Below are 26,064 nucleotides of genomic sequence, written 5' to 3'. Positions count from 1 at the left end.
ATGCAGTCCAGTGTGGCTGCTGGGCAGGCAGGCAGGGGGCGCACAGGCTGAGTAGACAGCGCTTAGTGTTTTGCCGGGAGCCAGACTGAGGTCATATTCCGGCTTCATTAAGCGGCGCGGAAGGGAGCTGAGCAGGAAGAGTTCCTTCGCTGCCCGCCTCAGGGGGGCTCAAAAGTGGCCAGCCGGCCAGCTCTTGAGCCCTCCAGGACGCGAGGCAAGCAAGGGATCTGCCTGGGCATTTGGGGGCGGCTTTTTTGCCGCCCCCTGCAAAGTGCCGCCCAAGGCAGATGCCTGTTTGCCTCGTGATACACACGTCCCAGGTGCCTGTGTTTGTTACTATATTCAGGCAACTTGGTGGGGCGCCGTGAAGACTTTTCGCACAGGGAGCCTAATTGCCTAAGGCCGGCCCTGACTGGCACCTTATCGCTTACATCATGATGCGACAAAGACATTTGAGAAGTCCTACTCAATCAAGTAATGCCCAGCGGGCATTATGAATCCCTGAAGGCAGTGTATGGCCCTTTACCGAATTCCTTGTGCAGTGCAGATGGTCAATCACTCCTCACAGAAAAGGCCCCCATCCTGAATCGGTGGTCAGAACATTTCCAGTCTCTCTTTAGCACCAACCGCATGGTACAAATTTCTGCACTTCATTGCATCCCACAACAGCCAAAAAATCCCCAGAGTTTGAACAAGATTCCCACTATTGAAGAGACTGTTAAGGCAGCAAGAGTCGAGGGAATTCCACCTGAAATCTGGACGTATGGGGCCCAGCCTTACACACTAAACTTCATGATTTGTTTGCTGCTGGAAACAAGGTAAACTACCACAGGACCTCCGTGACACTATAATCATTATCCTATATAAGAATAAGGGAGAAAGGTCTGACTGCTCCCACTATCCGGGGATAACGCTGCTCTCCGGAGGAAAAGCTCTTGCAAGGATACTTTTGAACAGTTTGGTATGCACCATTGCAGAATAACTGTTTCGAGAGAGCCAATGCGACTTCAGAGCTATTTGTTCTCAGACAGCTCCCATAGAAAATGTCGGGAACAGAACAAGTCATTGCACGTGACGTTTATTGACCTCACCAAAGCATTCGAAACTGTGAGCAGAAAAGGTATGTGGCAAATTCTGAAACACCAAGGTATTCTCAATATGATCGTTCAGCCACACGAAGGTCAACATTAGAGGTCAAGGTCAAGTCAGAAACCGCAACAACATCTTGGAACCCTTCCTTGGAGGCAATGGTAGAAAACAAGACTGTTCTTCCACCAACTCTCTTCACAATCTTTTTCAGCTTGATGTTTCAAAGGGCCTCTGTAGACCTTGATAAAGAAGATGGTGTCTACAACCATTACCACACTGATGCATCAGTTTAGCTACCTTCTCTGTTCAGATGCCAAGATCGACAAAGCGATAGATAGACTGTCAAAATCAAACAGAGCGTTCAGCAGACTGTATAAGAGAGTCTGGAACAACAAACATCTAAAAAGAGGCACAAAGAGGAGTCTGTACAGAGATGTTGTACAGACCACTCTCCTGTATGGCTCAGAGTCGTGGGTTACCTATCACCATCACCTGCAACTCCATTAACATTTTCAAAAACACTGTCTCTGCACAATCCTTAACATCTATTGAAATGACTTCATCACCAACATCAAAGTTCTCAAGAGGCAGAGACCACCAGCATTGAGGCAATGCTTTTGAAGTTGCAGCTGTGGTAGGCAGGGCATTTCTCAAGGATCATCACCTACCTAAGGCTGTGCTGAATGGTGAACTCACCACTAGGCACCGCAACAGAGGAGCACCAAAGAAGAAATCACTTCGTGCCTGTCACATTGACCGTCGTCACTGGTCTGCTCAAACTTCCGATAGAGACTTGGACACATTCATCAGGTTGTCTCCTCCATTGAGAATGCATGCAGGGCAGATATTGAGAATAAAAAGAAACAGAGGAAGGACCATAACATAGTGGCATCAAAGTCAGACCAGATTTTCCATTACAGCTGTTGTGGCCGAATGTGTCTCTCGCGCATTGGCCTCATCAGCCACCAGCGTGTCTGCAGCAGACATGGACAGCCCGCTTCCTAAATCTTTGATTACCAAGACAAGCCAACATCAACATTTATCACAATCTAAGGATATGTACAAACATATAGGTATCTGTATGCCTAAGAATAGAATGCACCTTTAAGACCATTTGAAATACTTGGGTATATTTAATATGTGTTAGATTTGGATCTAACTAGTTTTTATGTTGCCCTTATTTCTCCTGCACTATATCCCTATGGGAGTATCACTTGCCTACTAGATCGCTGCCAGTAATCAAAATGGCGACAATGGACTTATCAGGAAATAGGACTTTGCACGAGCGATACGTCACTTCCGGTCGACGAGACCAGCGCAACGTCATTTCCGGTCGACGAAACCGGAACTACAGCTGAACCGGAACCGGAGGGCGCGAAACCATCCACCAATGGGACCCAAAGACAGCATTTAAAAGAAGACAGGGAACCAAGAGAGAGAGACACCGATTGAGAAAGCCGACCAGGCGAAACGCGTCTCGGACCACCTCAGAAGTTTGGACATTATTTCTATATAGACTTATATATTTTTATTGTTTTTTTTTTTTTTTTATTTTTTTTTTTTTATTTTTTTTTTTAATTCTTTATTTTTGCAGTGCTTAGGTTTTACACACACGCTTGTCAAGCCACAATAGCTAGTCCAAGCCAATGGAGTGGTACATATTTTACATTTCACAATATCGTGGCATTTGTACATAGCACTTTTTTGTTAGTTATAGAACCTGATTACACAGGAAATCTGCTATTCTCATCGTTTGGTCATTTAGTGAACTGGTTAATCCTGTAACCTATGGGTTAACATGCTAGGTGAACCTTGCTAAATCTTGCTTGTAATATAAAGTAACATCGCTGTACTAGTTAGACATAAGGTTTTTAGGCTGTGTCAATATAGGTATAGCTTGCAATGTGAATATACAGGGTAAGGGTACTAGACGATACTTGCGCCAGTTTTAAGTGACTGATTACTCGTGGGTTAACTTTGCTAAGGTCTTCTATCCTGCTTTTGCTGTTGCGATTGTTTAGAACATAGTTTAACATGAACTTAGAGTCCTGAGAGTAGTCGCTTGTGTGAGCACCCCACAGCTTCGCCAGCGTGCAGTTAGGTATTCCTGTTACCAGGAGGGATGTTGGGCAGGCTTTGAGACTCAGGCTGGTTCCTCAAGTCCCGTCTGCCTGGGTTCTGTTTTGTGGCTGCTGAAGGTTGGTAAGTCCCCCTGCGCTGAAGAGTTTGTCTCAGCCGCTTTCCTCCAGCTGTTTGGTGTCTTCTCCTTGCGGTTTTGCAGTTAGGTGTCGCTGTGCCGTTATGGAGGTGATGTGTATTCTGTGCAGGTCGGCTGAGCAGACCCGGGGGGGTTGTCTATTAGATCTGGGTGGCTGCATGTGTCCGCTTGTAGTCGCCTTCCAGACCCACAGGGCTTGTGTAGTTTGCATCCCCCCGGGAGCCGCAGGTATCTGTGCGAACCAGCAGGGTGAGGGTCACTGCGCCGCCATTTTAGATATGGCTCGTGGCCTGGTCTGCGTGTTGGCGGTCCTTCAGGGCCCCGGGTGCTTCGTTGTAGCTGAGGCTGCAGAGCGTATAGGGTGCGGGCCGGGATCACCCCCGCCGGCCCAGAGGGGGGGGAACAGGGCCCGGTCCGCTCAGCTAAGGGAGTCTGGCCAGACAGCATCGGGCAGGATAGCGGGCGGCGGCCGTCCGTCTCGCTCACCGCCTGAGTAGGCCTCATCCAGAAGGAGCAGTGCGTGTCTCTCCGGGGGACTAAAACGTTAGTCGCAAGCCTCTCCCCGGTTCCAGAGTCTCCCCATGTGCCGGCCCACCTCTGTAGGTCGTCGGGTAGGGCAAAAGTTTCTTGTTATAGATTAATGCTTCAAAAGTTGCTGGAGCTGCTGTGGCATGCGACCGGCTAGCATGGCGGTCAGGCCCCGCCCCCATTTTTATTGTTTTTATAGTGTTATACACATAATTATTTTTACCAATAAATATATTTTCACTATTCATTATCTGTCCACCTGAGCTTCTGATTTAGTCTACATCTGCAGTTCCCGCTCCAACAAAAGAAGGGTATGTGTCCCCTTATAGACACATTTGCTGAAATACTTAGAGCCAAGTCTGAGGCTCTATGAAAGGTGAGCAGTTATATTTTATCTATCTGCACACACTGGTACCCGAAATATATTGCACCAGATCTCGGTTTTTTACTGTACTCCACAGAAAGAAAGTTTAGAAAATCAACCTCTGAAGGGTCCGTGTCTCCTTAAGGACACGTCTGCTTGAGAGATCTGAGCCTGTCCAGTTTAGGCTCAGACCCATGTGAGTGAACCACTATTTGGTTATTTCACTCAGATTGTACTTAATAGTCTGCACTATTGTACCTCTCCCCCCCCTTAGGCTATACTGAAAACCCCAGGGGGGGTAAGTTAATTCATTCCATAGCGCTCCACCTTACACTGGGTTTGTCGTGTATAATACTCAGTAACTTCACCATATTGTACTTGTGAGTGCCAAGCTGTGAGAGGACGGCACTTTAGGTGGTAGCAGCTCTATACTATTGTACCCTTTCTAAGCGCCACTACACACGAATTCTATATATTTTTTCATATAACTACAAACAGAATAAAAAAATGCTACACAAATGTTTGTTTGTGCAAATAGAACCCCTAATTTCCACTGATGGATTAACTAGTCCCATTTCACTTTTAGGAGAAAATTGGAGTCCCGACATACACTTTACCTATATCACAGCATACCATTTGCAATAAAAGACATTCGGACATCATCATATGAGGAATTTTGAGTCTTTAGTTGGTTGCCTCATTCCTAGTTTCTGCTAAATTTAGAGGTCATTTGTTCCTACCTATATATTGAATTTTAAATGGAAAATTTCCCAATTTTTGCATGTACTTGGAATTTAATATTTTTCTTAGTGATATTGCAGAAGGTCTTGATGGTAAGGTGTGTCTTTTTGCGGATGATACTAAGATATGTTACAGGGTTGATGTTCCAGGAGGGATAAGCCAAAGGGCAAGTGATTTAGGTAAACTAGAAAAATGGTCAGAGTTGTGGCAACTGACATTTAATGTGGATAAGTGCAAGATAATGCATCTTGGACATAAAAACCCAAGGGCAGAGTACAGAATATTTGATAGAGTCCTAACCTCAACATCTGAGGAAAGGGATTTAGGGGTGATTATTTCTGATGACTTAAAGGTAGGCAGACAATGTAATAGCGCAGCAGGAAATGCTAGCAGAATGCTTGGTTGTATAGGGAGACGTATTAGCAGTAGAAAGAGGGAAGTGCTCATGGCATTGGACAGAACACTGGTGAGACTGTATCTCCAGAAGGATATTGATACTTTAGAGAGTTCAGAGAAGAGCTACTAAACAGGATAAAACTTACAAGGAAAGGTTAAAGGATCTTAACACATATAGCTTGGAGGAAAGACGAGACAGGGGGTATATTATTATTGTATTATCTATATAGCGCCATCATATTCCGTAGCGCTGTACAATGGGTGGACTAACAGACATGTAATTTTAACCAGACAATTGGACGTACAGGAACAGAGAGGTGGAGGGCCCTGCTCAATGAGCTTACATGATAGAAACATTTAAATACATAAAGGGAATCAACACAGTAAAGGAGGAGACTATATTTAAAAGAAGAAAAACTACCACAACAAGACAGTCTTAAATTAGAGGGGGGGGAAAAATACCAGGAAGTATTACTTTACTGAGAGGGTAGAGGATGCATGGAATAGCCTTCCCGCTGAAGTGGTAGAGGTTAACACAGTAAAGGAATTTGGGTATGCGTGGGATAGGCATAAGGCTATCCTAACTATAAGATAAGGGCCAGGGACTAATGAAAGTATTTAGAAAATTGGGCAGACTAGATGGGCCGAAAGGTACTTATTTGCCGTCAAAAAAAAAAAAAAATGTACTACCACTGGAGATACCAGATTTGTATTCTGTTGCATCTCCGGAGTACAACTTCCCCCCACTGGTACACCTTTCCAAAGTTTTTTGGGTGACTAACAGGGTAAAATTAGAGACATACCGCTTTGTTTCCCAGAGATGCAATTTGGTAAAGTGGCAATATTCTAGTAGACGTTCTAAAAAAAAACCTTTTCAGCCGGGGGGGGGGGGGGGGGGGGTGGTGGGGAGAGAGACCTAATGCGCATGCACGGTAATGGTCGCGCACGCATAGGCCCTTCCCTTCCTTATTCAATGCTTTCTTATGGGGAAAATCTGACGCTGGAGGATGCCCAGCGTTAGATAATGGACCAAAAGTCTGTTTGGATTCCGGAAGCCCTCTAGTGGCTGTCTACACAGAGGGCTGAGGTAGAGGAACTGCAATGTTTTACATTGCAGCACGAAGTGCATTAGGGTCATAGCACCCAGACTACTTTAACCCCTTAAGTACCAAACTTCTGGAATAAAAGGGAATCATGACATGTCACACGTCATGTGTCCTTAAGGGGTTAATTAGATGAAGTGGTCTGGGTGCCTACAGTGACCCTTTAAATGTCAAACATAACAAGCACAGCTAATAGAATTGCAACTAGCCCTAACAGTCTCGACAAACATATTGTTGAATGTTTCACAGGCATTTGACATTCAGCACACGATATAAACAATGTAATGGGTATGCAATTGTTTACTTCATCTCTAAAGACATTCTTGAAAGGACTTTATCGTTGGCTAGCTAGCACCGTGAATAAAAAATAAATAAACTAAAAACAAAACGCAAACTAGTTCAGAAACATGGAAGACGCAGTGCAACAATAACAGTTTACTACACCTTGACTAAGTGCAGGGTACCTAACCTTTGATACATTAAGATCTGGTCTGAGTTTATTTAGTGCTAGTAATATTTAAGAGAATATGTCTTATTAGCAAAATGTAATCGTTTGCCTAACTGGAAAACAAGGGGCAAAAAAAGAATAAAAATTAACAAGCCAATGATATTTCTATATTTAAAAAATTTACCTGGTAGAACAAAACTGTGAATTTGGACATGCATTCCTCCCCACAGAATTCCTCTAACCTTCCCCCAAAATGATTCCGAACCAGCTTAGGAGAGGTTTGGTAGCAGTAACTGCACATTTTACAGTGGTTCCCCCACTTCTTTGCCAGGTCATGCTTGTAAAGAAGCTTGCAACCTATAGAGAAGTCACAAAATAGCAGATGACAATGAAAAATATGCATTTTTTTAAACAGCAACATGAGATTTGCAATGTGGTATTTTTCAGTGGTCTTAACAAAAATAGAAAGCGCTCACTTTAGAGAAAACTGATATATTGCTTGTGTGTAGACACTAAAATTAAAAGATTTGTTAATAGACTAAAATTAATAGATTTCTTAGATTCATATTGCTTATCCCCAGCCCAGCACAAAGAAGTTTTTAATCATACAAAGATACCCAATAATATTCAGTTGTGTTGTACATTATATTCTGCAGAGCATCATGGCTCTGGTTAAAAGCTATGCATATATGTGCTGAGCTTACCTTCACTGCAAAACATCTTGTCTAAACCAGAGATGCGAACAGACTCCTTAACAATCTTGTCTATCTTGCAGTACTCGCACATCGCCAAAACCATGTTGATTTTCTTGTACTCATCACAGCAAGTTTTTCCACAAAACTGGTACATTTTACCCTGCATAAAAATAAGATGTTTCTTCATATTCTTTTCAAAATACAAAACATTCAAACCTAAACAAAACAATTATAGTAAATGCTATTACACAATTAAAATGTTAGCTGGGACTAATCAAGCTAAAAAAAAGAAAAGAAACCATTTCAAGCCACATGCAGAAAGTTAATCAAAACATTTTCAAAATTAACAGTAGTTAAAGAAAGAAAGAAAGAAAGAACAAAATAAGGACCCCAACAGTCTTCTAGGTATTGCTCACAAGGGAACTACATTATAAGTAACCAACTATGCATTATGATAGTGGAAACTGCTAAGATTGGAAATGAAAAACGAGAAGTATAAAAAAGTGTTCTAAAGAAGTAAAAGCGGTCCAGCTACTAGTGGTTAACTGCTTGTTTTTCTGGTTTCCATGGTGTCGTTCCTACTTTTGGAATATTAGACCGGTTTTTATACTTCTCTGTGTGCGTTCTCTATGCTCACTACCAAGTGCAAAGGACAAAGACTGTAACAAGGAATGACAGGGAGCCAATACACAGGTACTGCGCTGTAGGATAATAAAATGTGAATTTCTACACTTTATTTTATTTTTTACTCCTCATAAACATATATTTGTTAAATATAGGGATAAGTAAAGAAAAAAAAAAACCCACACAAACAGATATACAGAAAAAACAAGCACAGAACACTTTGAATGTATTTTACGTTTGAACGAAATATACACTACCTCTAGAATTGTGTCCATTTAACCTACAACCCAGTCCTCATTGCAGATAAAGTAAAGGTTTTAGATATTTCAAAATGTTGTTCCCATTGGGATACTGACATAACCTGGAATGTTTGTACCTTGAGCACTGTCTTAGAGTAGAAGAAAAGGGTTCCTATGTGAATATGAACATTGGTTCCTATTTTTTTATCTGACGATTGTGGTCCTTTTTTTATGATCAGATGATAGATTTTAAATATTGTATCTTACAGAATCAAAACTAAGAAAGAAAAATGACAGACGTATGTATTTGTATAATATATACTATACACACACAACTACTCTCTCAAGAGCTTGATATACAAAATTATTTTCATAGTGCTATAACACAATTACATTTGGTATTAATCAGCTGGCATCACATTAAACTATCAGAAAAAATAATATTTAAACCTGACTAGTGGCCTTGAGCTCAGTTGGACAGGGATATTATAAATTGAAAATTACAGTACTGGCTATTGAACCCTCACAAACAAACCTGCCTAAAGTTACACTCCAAATTGCGTGCCCTCCTTAACCCAATTCATAAAAGTGCAAATTAAAAGAAAAATCAGCTCTTTTATAATCTTTAAACAGAAGGTTGATTTTAATGTTGTGAGTGTTCCTTTAAGAAGGGAAAATAAACACAAACTACATATTCGACAAGAATATTTATTTTTTTTGATAAGCACTTTGAGTTAACCTGACAAATAAATCTTAATATGCTTTTTTAATACCTTGAAATCTAGAAGTTCTGGTTTGGTGGCATACTGCCGATTGCAATGCTGGCACCTTAGCTTCACCGCGGCTCGCGAGAAGGAGCCTTGCTGCTGTTGCGGAAGAGGCGGCTGTTGTGAAGGTGTCTGGGATTGTGATTGTGCTGCCAACCTCTGTAAGCCAACAGCTGCAGAATTGCTAACAGATGACGATGAGGAGGTGGATGATGCGGACACTACAGATGGAGTGGTGTTCCCAGCTTGAGTTGTTGCTCCTGCTGATACACTCACGATAACTTGGCCCTGGGACAGTGGGACTACAGAGGCGTTCATACCAGTTGGCTTGTTGAAGAGGTTCTGTAAGTAGATGGAAGGAAAACAAATAATTTTAGTATTTGCCAGACAAGCATGGAGCTTGATCAGGTAAGTATATCTAGATACCATTGTCATTTATTTAAAGGTATCATATATATATATATATATACACATACTGTTTTTTCTTTATGGAGCAGAACAATCTGAAATGTGTGTTCAGGTCACATTTGATGCAATCATAAAAAGTTCAATCAAGCAAGATTAAAATAAGTGATGTATAGCATGAAAACTAATGAATACCGTTACCAAGTTCAAAACACACTATTCTTTTCCACGTTAAAAATATTGTCTGTGTTTTGGTACTGAAACAGACCATTAAAACCAATATCTGAATTTCTAACTGCAGCTGCCTTTCCAGCAGATATATGGAAAAACAAAAACAAATGTCATCTCATATTTTAGCCACCACAAGGGTTGTTAATAATATAGCACTAACAAGTCTACTAAACAGCACTTTCATAGACTAGTGCACACCCAACACCAGGTTTTGAAAGCACTGTTTTGCAGAGGTGATACCTACAAGGAGAGACAGATTTATTCTGATAAACAGCAAACTTAAATGTGAACGCTAATTTAGAAACGGGGAGATGTACGGAGTACACAATTTTATAAGAAAAGGGTGTGCTGCTTCATATGTTGACTGGTCACCAACCAGCTTCCCAAAATTGCCCAGTAGTGATCAGTACTAATCTGTAAGGAGCTGGGTAGCAATCAGTAGAGAGAATGATCCCAGCAGCTCCCCAATAGGCACCATGGCTAAGGTTTTAATTACGTGCCTGTATGGATGTTATAATGTATGTGTATGATTCAGTGTGTATATGTACGGGTCTGTGAGTAAATACATGCAATATGAATGTGCAAGTGTACATGAATGACAGCATAAGCGTGCAATACTGGAATGGGGGTGGAATAGAGGAAGACATTTTTTTTGTTATTATTGTTCAGAGGCAAGGGGTGCCAGAATACATTTCCCCCAGGGTGCCACGTAACCTAAGTACACTTCCTCATTCAACTGAAGTCTCACCTGGAATGAAACCACACAGTTGTAACTGCAAAAATTGCGGATGCTCCCATCAGACATTGCCAAGTGATACTGGGGCACAGCCAGAGTCTTGCAGCTGTTACACTGAACCTGTACACCTTCAGCAAAAATAAATAGAAAGAGATTAGGGATTGTTGTAATGAACGATACGACTAATTTTCTTATGATATAAGGTCTGAAAAAACTGTCTGCTCTTGTCTTTACTAAAACATCTTAAACATAACTGGAATTTTTTTACAAAATATCAGGGACACTGCAAATAAAATGTTAAATAAAATGCCACAACTATGTCTGAAATACTGCACCATTTTTTGTTAGAAAATTATAGTAAGAGAAGTTGCATGTATAACGAAATAACAGAAAACAAGTAGCATGTTAAAGATCAGCGTATAGGGTAAAACAAACATAAAACTAAACACATGCTTAAACTAAAGCCTGCGAGTGGGTAAATGACACCATTGGCAAAGTTTTTATGTTAGGAAGGAAGAATGCGGAGACAGGACTCCAGGTAGACCGTGATCTTTGCCCTTTTAGCCTATGCCTGCTTGGCATAAATCACAGTCCAACACAATGGTGCTACCTATGCCCAGAAAGGGCAAAACACAGATCCATAGGAGCAAGATTATCCAGTGAGCAAATGAGGATGACCCAGACAAGGCTTGTAGTCCTGCAGGCTGCTGCACAGATGTCTTCTGCTCACACATGCTAGTTGCTCGGCATGTAGGAGGGATATATCCTCTGCTGCATGACTGGCGTAAGTGCGAATGCACCACAGATGAACGTGTCCCAACCTCCCAGATGAGTTCAGCCTTGGACTGCTCCGAACATGTGGCCCTCTGTGGGAAACCGCTTTCCGCTTGTGGCGAGAGTTTGGCAGGCAGGAATGAGGCAAGGTAGGTATTAGTGATCCACATCTTGTTGCTTCCATGCAGAGCCTGGACCAGAAATCCTCAAACAACCTATCTAGGACTTTCAAGATGGGGACAGCATGTCTGCGGAGAATGGCCAGCACACGGCATACCCCATTTTGAAACAGACAGAGAACCTGGAATCAGCTTGTCTGCAGATGCTGGTTTCCACTGCAGCACTGGGGATGTGTGCTGGGATAATTACCATCCGCTGGGTGTGCGGCGGTGGGGAAGAAAAAGTAGGAGAAGACCCACAGAGTCACGGAAGCAGAGATAGCAGGCGGAGGGATTGGCAGCACCCCCCACACCACAATAGACCTCTGGTAGGCCTAAGGTCTGCCCCACATCCGACTGAACTGGTAGCTTGACGTGCTGCACCGTGGTACAGCTTCATTTCAGGCGAGTATATATCATAGGATGCAGGAAATAATGCTCAGCAAAAGGCTTAATTAGTAGTTTCTGCCACAAAGCTCCAATGCTTTGCATCCTATCACCATGGCGGTCAGGCTCCGCCTGCCCTAGAAGTTTTTTTTATATGTATAGCAAATAATAGGTATGGTACAACATAGCTAGAGTTTTAATTGCATGGCTAAATATTGACCCTCTGTGTAGAAATCTCAATGGTGTCAAACTTTATGTTCCTTACCCGAAGAAGTGACCATCTGTACCCTATAGGCAGACAAGCAGTTGACAGAACAATATAATTCTGTGCGGCCCATGCTGTTTGTGTTCTCTATCATTTCTGCTGAAGAACGGAACGTTTTGCACAGGGCACAGGGTGTGATCTTAGCGGATTTCTGTTGGAAAGCGAAAGAAGGACAACAAATTGATTAGAAAGCAAAGAAAAACAAAAAACCTTTCATAAATGATAGAGACAAGATGCAGCCGCAGCACGGATCGGAATTTCATTCAAATTAAATTTCGAACTGACCTAAAAGTACCGATTGTCGTCCTAACATGAATGAACAATCTGTTCTCATTCTGTTAGTACGAAATCCAGTATTTTCCCCGGCCTTCTGCCTAAATGACAGAACGTTCGGGAATAGTGATGGGAAACATCGCAAGATCACGGAGGAAAGGTGAGAATGGTGGGAAAATTTCTCTGACCACAGGAAATAGAGCACACTTTGCTCCTCCGCTGGTCAGGCGTAGGAAATATGCATAAGAGATAGTCCCTACTTTGTCTTATGTTTTAATGAAAACCGGAGCAGAAAGGAAGCATGACAGTGCCGCTTTAACTACATTAGATGAATAAAATAATTAATTTTAAGAAAGAAGCAGTGATGGAATATATCCTGTGAAGCTATATTTTTGGTTTCTTTCTTCAATTGAATTTCAGTAAGCTGGTCATTCACTCGGCTATCAGGAAAGAGGACAGTCTAATTAACCGAGTTTGTGTTCCTGACCCTGTATTGATCCTTTAAGCAATAAAAAAAACAAAAAAGCACACATATTCCTGACCCTCTAGTGTTAAGCTGTATATCCCCCCCGTGCCCCTCTGAAGCTAGTAAAAACTCACCTTATTTGCAGAGCCGCACGGGTCCACCTTAGTTGGCTTCACCGGTGCTGGCTCCACCATCAAAACGCTTCTTTGGCTGACAATTAGAATTGACGATCTCAGCCAAGGAGGCGGGCTGGGGGCAGAGCAAAACACTAACCCTGGCCAATCAGAAACTCCTCAAAGAGATGTATTGAATCGAGTGCTGTGCAGCACTGATCCAGGAAGCACTTCCAGTGGTCATCCGAGGAGTGGCCACTAGAAGTGTTCCTTGGCTGTAATGTAAACACTGCCTTTTCTCTGAAATAGCAGTGTTTACATGAAAATACCTATGTATTGTACTACAATATGTAGTTTCTCTGGTGACTATAGTGTCCCTTTAATGTAACTGTTTGATTTTGTCTATTATTTGTCAATCAACAAGTCTTATATTATTTATAAAATATTTTACCAGGAAAGATAAATTGAGATTTTGCTCGTTTTCAAGTATGTCCTGGATCCACAAAACATAAGATTACATAATATTAAGGAGTCAGGATTTGTCTGTCCATTAGTAATATTTTTCAATAAGCAGGACAGACAACAGGGGTTAAAGAGAAAATGAAAATGGTTAGCAAAGTTATTTGAAGAGGTTTAGCCTGTTCCTGCAGTATGTACTATGAATACCTCTTTTTGCTGCCGTCTAAAATGCCGAGTTAATGTGATATCGGATTGGATGCATACATCCAAGCCACAGGCTCACAAAACACACAAATTCAGTGGATATTATAAAAAATATAAGCACTATTAAATAGGTCACCTGGCAAATACTTAGACAAAAAGAATAACCAAAAAGCTTGCAAATACATGTAATTTGTGTTACCAAAAATAAGCAAAATGTATATAATGTTTGTATCCATGCTTAATTAACTCTTCATAGTTCAATACTGCTATTCAATTACTTGGAATCACATATGTGCAAAGAAGATTACTGGGGTTTACCTGTTTGAAACCAGTGACACATGTAGAACTGCAGAACTTCTTGCATTGTCCATCAATGTTCAAGAGGTGGCATTGACCTGAGCCACTATAGCAGTATCCTCCACAATTTTCACAGCAGTTCATAGTTAAGTTATTAGCAGATCGGAATTTAGAAAAACAGGTATCACTACAAAGCTTATGGACCACATTCTGGTAGTTCACCTCATGTCGGATCTACAGAGCAAAAAGAGAGTAGTTAAAAAATAAAATAAAAAAAATTATTATATATATGTGTGTAGGTCAACATGAACGGCAAAGAAGAGAATAAGTACAGAAACATGGAGGTACAATGATTTCCTGCATCAAAAAGAAGTTTAGTAAAAACAGAATACTGTCAATTGACGTCAAGACTTCACAAATCCAGAATCCAAGTGTGATATGGCAACTAGAATAGTCACCCTGTTGGTCACATAGACATCAGTTGCTATGCATGCTCTAGTGCAATTTTAGCTAGTAGTGTTGGTGTTGTTCCATTCATTGCAAACAACACTTCTCATTCTCCTCTGGTAGGAACCTTCACAAGCATAGCTTATGTTCTCTTTGTAAAATCTTATACTTATATTTTTGGGGGAGGGCAGGGGGACTTTTTTCATCTGTGCATTCTAGTCTGTTGGGGCACTGGTTATCCTTGTTATGGCTGGCCAATATCCAGTCTAATCCTTATTAACATATAAACATGAAGTGGGGTGTTTGTTCATACTAAGCATTAAACTTGTGTAACACTTAGTTTCATGTAGTTAGCCCAAAGCAACTTTTTAAATCAACATTCTAAGTTGCTCAGGATCTACCTCTTGAGTCTTATTCATTGAATAACACTCTACGGGTAAGTCTAGATTAGATTGATTTACTCAGGTGTGGACAGAAAGGAGTTTGCTTTAGACGAACCCGCCAAAACGATTTCTTGCACAAGTCTACTGTGCATAAGTGCACACAAAATTCATTGCAAACACACACAGATATTTTAAGATTTCTTATGAGAGACCTAAGTAAATGGAAAAATCATCTTACCACTTATTTACCATGCTTGTCACTTAAAATATGACACCTATGCAAATATACATATGACTTAAAAACCATTTTATTTCTTCATACACATTTTTTCAAATTTAATGATTTCATATCATACTATGGATGTAAAATGTATTCCATTTTCCCACAGTTTTTCTATTCTGTTTTTTTTTTTTCAGTTATGATTTTAATGTTAACTATAGTATTGAGAATGTATCCATACAAAGATCTATTTTATTGTGCCAATATCCTTATACAATACTGTTTATACATTATGGACTAACAACATTGACATAAACATTTTCTAATTGTTATTTTTATTATTATTACTTAAAAATAATAAACATTTGAAATAAATATATAAAAGTTTATGAATATTATAGATTGTACTTCACACAATAGGTGCCCTCAACTGTCCTAAAAAAAATGGCTCTGAACATTTGGCCTTAATTCAAGATTTTAGAAAGATTTGTGAAGATCTGTATTGTTAGCATCTTCAAGTTTGTTTTGAAAGCGTATCCACTTACCACCGCATTCTTCAGACACACACTGCACCTTGTGGAAATGCTATTTGTATGGATGGTAACAATAGGTTTCCGTTTGAGTTCATAAGCTGAAAGGCAGGACTGGCTGCAAAAATCCTTGCTGCCACTAGGATTGTCAAACTGGGCTGTGATGACATCCTTGGGATCTGAAATGTATCTGGGTAAAACAACCATTGGGAAAATGGTGAGCACGGCAAAAATAAGATAGGATATTAAGTCACAAACAGGGCTACTAACCCCACAAATTATACAGATAAAAAAAGTGAACAATTCAGCGTGACCATGATGAGGCAAAAGGTTAAGTTTCACAATATTGGACAAAACAAAAATTATGTAATAATGTAACAAGTTTGCAAATTGGGTTAACGTAACCAAAATGCCAGATGCTAAATACTTTCTTCCAGGTCAATGGTTTTAATTTATGCATTCTTACTTTCTGTATTGTTTTACTATATGCCTCAATAAAAAACAAAGATTGACAAAAAAAAAACAAAAAAAAAATGTATGCATTCTTGCAATTAACAAGTCGCACCCCACCACACGGACCCATCACCATGATGCACCTCTGACAAACCCCTAACCCTGATCCAGACAAAAGCCAACTATAATGACCAGGCCAAACCTATAACGGGTCCAACAATACCCGGACAGACAAACCGTTTTATCCCCACCTCCGCAAGACACAAAAGACAACACCGCGCCTAAACGGGAAGGTGGAGGGAAGACACCCAGGAACTCCTCCCCCCCTACACAACTACACACTACCTCAGTACCCCCAGCGCACACACTGCCAAACGAGACAGGACTCGAAAAAAAAAAAGAAGAAGAAGAAGACTGGACATACCCCACTTGCAATAACTTGGGTTGTGTACTTTTGCAAATGGTATGCAATCATGGGGGTAATTCTCATTCCTGGGCTACCACACGGTCTCAAAGGTAACATTACTAATCTGTCAAATTTTAATGTAAAAAAAAAAAAATGAAAAATGGAATGTGCTATATTTGACCCTGTAACTTTCCACAACATCGTAAAATATGTTAATGGGGGGTACTGTTGTACTCATGAGACTTTGCTGAATACAAAGATGTGCATTTTATTGCAGTAAAAGATAACAGTATGACATTTACAGTTAAAATGTCAGGCGGAACTACAATTTTTTTTTATTCACAATAAATTATGTTTCATATATAAATAGTTCATGAGTAATTAAAGCCCCCTTTCTCCTGAACAAAACAATATATAATAAGTGTGGGTGCACTTAATATGAAAGAGGTGAATTACGGTTGAACAGACATATAGCGCAAATTCCAGGTTTAATTTACATTTTGTTTTGATCAGAACGTGTACTATTGACTCCGTCCTGAAGGGGTTAAGATGTAATCCTTAAAACAAAACATCATTAAGTTGTATTTATTCCGGTGACTGTATTGTCCCTATAATTTAATACATAATGTATACAATTCTGCAATCGTATACCTACAATTTTAAAGGGACATGAACAACCAGAACTAGGATTTCTTATTGTAGTGCCATGAAGCTATGGGCACGGTCTCCCTGTTTTTTGCTAAACCAGTCAGATTTGTATCATCTGTACCAAAAATGCAGGGTGTAGTTTCTACATTATTCACGCGACAAAGTCCAAGCTCATGATGCCACGCACAGTCTTGTTTTTTTTTGAAAAACATTTTTAAAACGGTTGACAGCTTACAACTGTGAATGCAATTGGTTTCCAGGCATAATCTGACATGCTGAACCTTTGTTACAATCACCTGACAAAGACATTTACATACATGAGGGAGAAGTGCACATGCAAAATCTCATCAGTGACAATATAACAAAGCACTAATGTATTTGTGCCGAGGGGCTGATTACTTGACCAATTTACAATTAATAATTATTAAAATGATTGTTATTGGAATGTGTGCCATCATTTTTCCAAAGACAAAATGAAAATCTGCCATAATAAAAGTGAGGAGCTTAATGAAACCAATATATGACAAAAACTAAAAATCACTATTACATTGAGCAACTTGAGCAGGTCCTCCGCGCAGGTGGCTGAATGGGTCTTGGCGGAGGCACGGTGTAGCCAGTAAGGCAGAGGGTGGAACAGAATAGTTGTGTAGACCCTTTCCGCTGGTATGCGGTCTGTCCTTTCTGCAAAGTCTTTTTACAGCCTGAACAAGATACTCTGACAGCTGTTGTGGGGACAGCAGGGACTGCAGGGAGGGACTTTGTGGCTGCTGGAGAGCTGATTGGTGCTTGCAAGCCGCTGGAGAGTTGTGGGGCTAAGGAAGAAAAGAAGCAGGTTAACATTTTATAATGCAAATAAGTCATGATCTAAAATACAAATAAATAAATAATATATATTAATCTAAAGTTAAAACTTGTTCTTATTGCAGAGTCTGTTTAATTTAGAATTTATTATCTGCTGCTCTGTTAATAACCTGAATGAGTCATCGGTTTGATTAATGTTCAATGAACAAAGTAGGAGATAACTTCTAAAGAAAACACACTGTTCAGTAACATCTGATTGAAAATTGAACCATTTCTTTTCATGTAGGTTGTGTGAGTCACAGCCAGGGGAGGTATATCTAGGCATGCATAAACAGAAACAAAAGTGATGAAACTCCTAAATAGCAGAGAATTGAGCAGCAAAATCTCAGAGGAATGATTTATACAGTAAAACAGCTTTGTTAAGCTAAAGTTGTTTTGGTGCTTAGAGTGTCCCATATGCCACACTTACATATACTATTGTCCCATTTACCACACTTCCATTAAAGGAACACTATAGTCACCTAAATTACTTTAGCTAAATAAAGCAGTTTTAGTGTATAGATCATTACCCTGCAATTTCACTGCTCAATTCACTGTCATTTAGGAGTTATATCACGTTGTTTCTGTTTATGCAGCCCTTGCCACACCTCCCCTGGCTATGATTGACAGAGCCTGCATGAAAAAAAAAAAACTGGTTTCACTTTCAAACAGATGTAATTTACCTTAAATAATTGTATCTCAATCTCTAAATTGAACTTTAATCACATACAGGAGGCTCTTGCAGGGTCTAGCAAGCTATTAACATAGCAGGAGATAAGAAAATCTTCATTAAACAGAACTTGCAATAAAGAAAGCCTAAATAGGGCTCTCTATACAGGAAGTGTTTATGGAAGGCTGTGCAAGTCACATGCAGGGAGGTGTGACTAGGGTTCATAAACAAAGGGATTTAACTCCTAAATGGCAGAGGATTGAGCAGTGAAGCTGCAGGGGCATGTTCTATACACCAAAACTGCTTCATTAAGCTAAAGTTGTTGACTATAGTGTCCCTTTAATTATTTTTTTCCTACTGTTTAGAAATGTATCAAAGAGCGTTAGAAACTTTGTGTTTCTAGTCTCATGACAACTGTTTAACCTGTGTTACCCTACCATCAATGTAACACTTTTGAAGGAACCCATTAAATAATAAGTTCACATCATTATAAAACAGCTTGTGTTAATGTCAATAATTAGATCCATCTTCTATTACAACAGAAGTAGAGCAACCTTAAAAACTCTAGGAAATTTTATATTGTTATGTATAGTAAAGCAGTACTGTAACTTGAGGTAAAAGGTCAGTTTGTACTGCAGCAGCAATGGACACTAAAGAGATACTAACTTAAAATTCTCACTCTCTGGTTTACATTGTCTTCTTACTGGAATTTATCTTCAGGTCCCGTTTACATTTACTAGGGGGTCAATCACTAAAGAGCTCTCGCATCTTGCAAGAGTGCAAATTAAGCGTATTTAAGAGGCCATTAGACCCTCTCAATAACTACACACAGTGAATATGCATGAGAAGATTACCTTTTCCAAAATCATGGTTAGGAAAGGCTGCTTAGAAATAAAACCCCTACTTGTCTTATGATCTATCTTGTTCCAGTGCTATCAGTTATGGAAATCTAACAAATTTAATTATATAAATGAACCTGTAGCAAAATGTAATGATCAGGTAAAGTCATTCTTAGCTAAGGAGATGTAATGGTACCTGTTCGGGCACCCTCTCCAATGCATCCATTTGCCATGCACTCCAGCACACTTTGGATGCTGGTCGCTATATTTCATGACTGGACTTTCTGAAGTGAATTTTGAAGCATGGAAATTAGGCCTACTTATCAGACGCTCTCTATGGATATGTAATCCCATTCTGCAAGTTATACTGTGTTCTTTCGTGGTTTTCCCTTGTGGTGCTCCAAAAGTGCATTCTGATTCTTGGTATTTTTTACTCCGACCAGTTCCTTGACCATTCGCCATTCCCTTATTCCTTGACTCTGGCTTGTTAACTAATTTCTGTGCCTTTCTTAGATATCCTACCCCGGCTTGTTCATAGACTATTCCTTCGGGTGTTAATCAGGTTATTTCAACCTGTCTCTGTGTTAAGCCCGGCCAACACAAAGGACTGGTAACATATATTTGCATTCTCTATTCCTATTCTGCATGCCTGGCCTGGTAGTATCATGACATTAGAACTCCAAATGTTTTCAAATAAATCACACACACAGAGAAAGAAACATGTAGCCAGTACTCACCCAGGGGGCTACCGCTGACAGAAAACACTGCACTGATTTTCAACTCCCCATCAGATGTTTTTGGCTGCTGGGAATATTCCTGTAATGTATAAACAAATATAGCAATTTACCATTTACCTATACTTCTCCCTGTGAATTATTAGTGGTGGAAAACAGACAAAAAACAAAGACTTGGCAAAAAGTTTCTATATTCTCTACAAATACAGGAAACAAACAGTATTCAGCATTTCGTGGAAATTCAGAGTGGCTACAATAGATTACTGCACACAGGGAGCCTCTTGATCCAGAAAACCAAAACACATTAGGGTATCTCAGTAATGCTTACCAACAATGCAATTACCATATTTTTTGCATTTATTGAAGATTTCAAAATTGTAGACTAGGATCTATCTCCTTCAGCTCATGTTTGTTATGGACTCTTTTTTTTTTTTTTAAATAAGTGCATTTTCGCTGAGCTTCCAAACCTGCAGGATTTTTTTTTTTTTTAATTCAATACTCAATTTCATGAATACTAAAGTAGAAAGCAACAAACCAACAAGTCCTACAACCTTCAACTGTGCTCCTAAACTACTGCTAAAGGCAGAAGCTCAGTAGAGCTATAGAAAGTTTAGTTGGCATGCATGCCCTAGAAACTTCCTGGTTTGAGAGATTATTACACAAGCTTTAAAGGCAAAAGATTTGATGGGAACTTAATTTGTCTTTATTTCCAATAAACTGTGTTTTTGAATATATTTTTGTTAATTTACTATGCAGTATGCCAAAAGCACAGTTGTGAAAAAGATAGAATTATTAATTTAGTGCTGTCAAAGCAAGACTAAGTTTATCATTTTATATGTGCAACAGAGAATGAAATTGGGAGGGAGAGAAATGTATGCGCTATTTTAAGTTCGTATTGTGACTGAGTAAAACACATGACCATGTGTAGCAAAATAAAACATTTGACATTTCAGCACCACAACAATATCCCAGCATGCAAACGTGTTTGTTCATTCAACAAACATTTACCTCTGTGTTATCTGGCTCATCCTTAATTTTATCCACAAAGCTAGGAGGAGGCGCTAAAGCTCTGTCATAATCTTCATCCATTGGTTCCTCCTTTATCCGGACACCAGAATTATAAGAGTTACCAAGGCTCTCCCCCATTGGTGACTTGCTGCTGTAAGCATAACCAGACTCCTGGAACAAATAAAAGATAGAGGATGAGGTGGTCACTACTTAGTATGGAATGCATCACTAATAGAAAGGTATGATTATTACTTTCTGTTTCCATTTTCAACTTGCTTTGAGAAATCCATTTTGTTCTGTTATGAAAGCAAACAATTGTGCACTTTGTGACTATTTTGTTCTAACATTTATTTTAGTATTAAAAGGCTGATACAGTTAGACCAGTTTATATAGAGAGATGAACCAAGAATAAATGGGAAATATGAGTTATGACTTCCCACAAAGTGTTTGATACTATTTTGTGAACATTAACAATAACAAATCCATCAATAGAAATAATTGTGGATTTTAAATTATAATCGTTTCCCAGGTTAGTATTCACACAATATCAACATTTGGGACATGCAATCGCAGAGATTGGTGTTTTTTTAAATGCAGAATATAAATCACATAAATCACACAAAAAACACAATTTTACTTACCCTGAAACTGCTATCAGGGGCCTGCGCCACCAACTGTGACCGCGGTGAATCCTCCATTTGACCTAGACAGAAAAAAAAAAAAAAATTCTTATTTTTTCACATGACTAAAACATACAGTATAAACATATGTGCGGATTCCATGAACAATGTATGTGGCCATTTGTATGTTGTCACACAAACTATGTTTGATGAAAATGGTACTTCTATCGTAATGCTCATAGTAAGGAATACCATATATTCTCTAAAACCGAAAAAAAAAAAATCACTTTAGACATACTGGAACGCTTATATATTGCTTAGACATGGAGTTTCTTTTGTGGTTTTAGAGTCATTCTGGGGATGAACATAATGAACCATTACAAACAATATGAGAGAGAACTATGGATACAGGTTTTTACTTTAAACTTTAAAAGGAACACATCGCGTTTGCAATACAGGTTTGTATTTCTAATACTGCAATGTCCGACTGCATGATCAGTTATAGCACCTCTCTCACTCCCCTGTTTGGAGTAAAAATTAGAAAGAGGAAAGAAATCACCCCACTTTTTTTTTTTTTAACCTATTCTCTGGCTCCACCACCATCTCGAGAAAATGGTCTGAGAGCACTATCGCTGTTTTATTATCTTCTCCCTGAGCTCCTGCTACCATCCTAAAGGATCATCTCTAAGAACGCTCACCATATATCCCAGAGGTGGGGATCATACTGCTGTATGCCTACTACACTAGAGCTAGTATAAGCTCTACTAAATGTGAGTGGATCTACTATATTTAAAACATGTTATCCACTTTTGGAACTGCACCATTACTGTTTTTTATTTTATCTCCCCCCCCCCCCCCGTGGCTGTCTGTTATTGCACCGAAGAGGACACTCACCACATATCCCACAAGCGGGGTTCATACCACTGCAAGCTATTCACACCAGAGCTGGATTCAGCTCTACGAAAAGTGAGTATAATCTCTTCTATTTTATTTGGATCCCTCTTGGATCACCCTGTACTACTATCATATTCACTCATCGCCCTCCTCCTTATACCAGTAAGGAGCGGAACTCTACAACTCCATAGACCAACCTAGGACCTAAATTCCATTATATTGGACTCCGTCTCATTATTACTACCTCAATTAGGACTTTAATTTATTTACACTGCCTATTGGCGCAGTCCCATCCTTCTGTTTGTTTGCCCTTTTCATTTATATCAAGGACACGTGAGGGAGTCCTTGTTTGGGATTGCTGCCTTGTGTACCCTTTTTTTTATATAAATTAGCACTGACTATTTTCTGTTTATAATGTTGCAGATATATAGCAACACAATTAGTGTTCTTTTTTTTTTTACAAGCTTTATTTTGGTGATTAGTAAGAAGTATTCATACTAATGATGAAAAGGAAAATGTAGCAGTGACATGGGGCACACTTCTACGTCATATGAAAATGTTATATGAAGGGTAAGTTACTGACTGGTGAAATTAAAATAGTCAACAGTAAAACTTGAGTGTATACAGCAAACATTTTCATAGACAATACACATTATTTATACTTGAACCTTTAGTGAATCCTATGGAACGCACCAATTGCAGCTAATTATAGGTAAAAAAATATGCTGGGGAAAAAAAAAAAAAAAAACACTCAGTCCATTGTAGACAAATCATGCAAAGTTGATGGAACCCTATAGGTGAGTTTAGCCCTGCAATAAAATATTGCAGTTTCTACAAAATGTCATTAGCAGGACTGAAAGAACAGGGCCACTGCACCCAGACCACCTTATAGTGGCACTTTAAGAAAATAAATGCTTCTGCAGTGTGGGGGAAGAGAGGGAGGAGGGTTAACTCCATATTAATTAAGGTGTCCAGTGCAAATATATGTCTGTTGCATTTACCGCGAAAAATCCTACCTTTCCAATTAATCTTCTAGCATACAAATGATTTTGTTTACGTTCCAACCATACTCTAAGTAAGAGAGTTGTGTAGAAGTTCCTCATCGAGACATTCCCTGTACCATTTGGCTTTCTGACATTCTTACATGGGGTCTGCCAGGTGCTGATCACTTCCACCAATGAGATCTGGAGGCTCCTGCACAGAGCTTCCGTTAGCTATCCTTAGCTAAACCCTGTCATGCAAGGCTAGCTCATTTCGGAGTGCTCTCAGTAAATGAAGTAATACCCAATGAGGTAAGCCCAGCACACACTGAACTAGCACAGTGTAGAGATGTTTCTTGCTTTCATGGAATAGGTGCCGGGCAGACCACAGCATCAACATATGGTTTGACTACTTGCATACTCCTAGATTATTCTCCTTCTAGTGTAGAACACAAAAAAAAACAAAAAAACCTCTCTACCAACTCATATGACGCACTTGCATCCTTGTAAAACAAGCACACACACAATTTACGTGTGTCTGAATGGCAACTGTCCCAATATTTGATTCTCCCATTGAAGAATGGAGTCTTTGCCACACAACAAAAACCTATCCAATGCCCTTACCGGTCTTGGTCCCAAAGCTCCCTTTTAATCTTGACTCTGTTTCTCTGGAGTAATTGTCCTGGAAAACTCCTTCCCGCACCTGCTCCTTGGGTAAGTAAGACTCCTGAATTTCACGCTCCCTCGCCAGGTTAAAGTCCTTTCTGATTGTTTGAATCATGGAGTCCTTGCTCAGTTGGGGGAGAATATCGGTCAGCCTAAAGTTGCTGATGTTAGTTTCTCTCTCTCCTTCTATGCTGTGTTCAGTGCGTGTCCTCTCCTCTTCCATGCTCCGCTGGGAGTGCAGTGCTGAGGAAGTGGTGCCCTTCAACAAGTAATTATGCTCATCTTCGTTTCCAACAACAGGAATTCCTGCCAGAACCTCTGAGTTCATAAAATAGTTTTCATCTAGAAGAGATTCTTCTGGCACCTTTGGACTTTGCAGCTTGTAAGGGATTCCTCTTATCAAAGGTCTTCGACTAGGATTACTGTCTGCATCCATTCTTCCATCTAAAATAAATAGAGTTTATAAAAAAAAAAAAAAATTAGGGTTTTACTGAGGAAATTAGTGTAAAGGGACTGGTTTATAAACATAAAACAACCTATATCATTGAGATAGCCATATGCATGTGTGGCGATAATATTCATATATAGTTGAATAGAAGAAAAACTGAAGAATACAAGATCGAGATTAACAATCTAACATTAAAGTTCAACATTTTGATTTGAAGTGTCCGTAATTCGGAGTGTAAATAAGATTTACTCAAACTAAATTTCCTCCAGATATGGAAAATGTACATTCTAGAATAAAGCTTTATATAGTTTACATAATGATAAATATCGTATAAATTTAATCAACCAACAACATGCTATACTTCATTAGTTGCACTTGGTATTTTCTCATAGGATCTCGCAAGTGAATATTTATGCAAACATGGACCTGTGTTTTTTGGAAATCTGGTGTCATTTGCACATATAATACACAAGTGCACTCAATCATTCAACTCTCTGACAACTTCATTGGTCCCCTTAAACTTTAGTGTGCTCAGTTGTAGGTCAGGAAGCTCTGTAGATGTGACTGGGAGATGGGAAAGTGGTCTTTGCTATGTTCCATTTTTTAGCATATTATAAGTCAATGGAAGCTCTGAATTTAGCATAGCCACACATCAGGCCATGCCAAGGATTGCCAATATTTGCTGCTGTGCTTACATTCCAAGTTAGGTTTGCCTGTAGTGCTGTGTCCCCCCCACCCCCACCTGACAGGATAGCAAGAGCATAGAGTCTCTTTTCCAAAAAATTGTGTGTCCATATTTACCAGGATTGGATTATGATGCTGATTACTAAATCTTTATTAAACATATTAAAGTATAAAAAGATGCATTGCGTGCAAAAAGTTAAGTTACAGGTGATTTTTCAACTACGTAATATCACCAGAAAAGATGGTTGCACTGTAATGGGCATTTCACACCTAATGGATATGGATCTAATATCAGTATTAAGTCAACACTTTCAGAGAATATGGTAAATATAACATGGTGGTGTGTTTGAATCATTTGAGGTACAATCATTTGTTTATGTTCAGAGCATTTCCCAACAATGTCTTTCTCTTCGTACTATAGAAAAAATTATATATATAAAAAAGGAAAAGATAGAATAATGAAATTACTGCAGGAGATTTTTTTGTTTATCATTTCCACCTCAAACAAAATTTCATGGTTTTCTGAATATATACTAATTAGGAAACATGCATTTTCCTCTTAAAAGACCTCTCCATGTACCCTAACCTCTACAGTGTGCGGATGTGTTTATAAT

At 39.4% G+C, this 26,064-nt stretch overlaps 1 protein-coding gene across 3 annotated transcripts in view; it reads right to left on the bottom strand.

Annotated features, from left to right (window-relative positions):
* ZMYM4 (zinc finger MYM-type containing 4) overlaps positions 1-26,064 on the bottom strand; it is a 93,639-nt gene that overhangs the window by 26,708 nt on the left and 40,867 nt on the right. For all 3 annotated transcript variants that reach the window (XM_063454805.1, XM_063454796.1, XM_063454813.1), the window contains 12 exons: positions 24,277-24,762; positions 21,800-21,861; positions 21,159-21,329; positions 20,154-20,232; positions 17,615-17,879; positions 15,576-15,750; positions 14,002-14,214; positions 12,169-12,319; positions 10,597-10,712; positions 9,219-9,554; positions 7,592-7,742; positions 7,072-7,244 (listed from right to left, as the gene is read on the bottom strand). In XM_063454805.1, the coding sequence (XP_063310875.1) occupies positions 7,072-7,244; positions 7,592-7,742; positions 9,219-9,554; positions 10,597-10,712; positions 12,169-12,319; positions 14,002-14,214; positions 15,576-15,750; positions 17,615-17,879; positions 20,154-20,232; positions 21,159-21,329; positions 21,800-21,861; positions 24,277-24,754 (2,370 nt within the window). In that variant the 5' untranslated portion in view covers positions 24,755-24,762. The remainder of the gene's footprint in view (positions 1-7,071; positions 7,245-7,591; positions 7,743-9,218; positions 9,555-10,596; positions 10,713-12,168; positions 12,320-14,001; positions 14,215-15,575; positions 15,751-17,614; positions 17,880-20,153; positions 20,233-21,158; positions 21,330-21,799; positions 21,862-24,276; positions 24,763-26,064) is intronic.

The sequence above is a fragment of the Pelobates fuscus genome, chromosome 1 (assembly GCF_036172605.1).
Source record: "Pelobates fuscus isolate aPelFus1 chromosome 1, aPelFus1.pri, whole genome shotgun sequence".
In the NCBI taxonomy this organism is placed as follows: Eukaryota; Metazoa; Chordata; class Amphibia; order Anura; family Pelobatidae; genus Pelobates; species Pelobates fuscus.
This window is presented reverse-complemented; position numbering and strand designations above follow the sequence as displayed.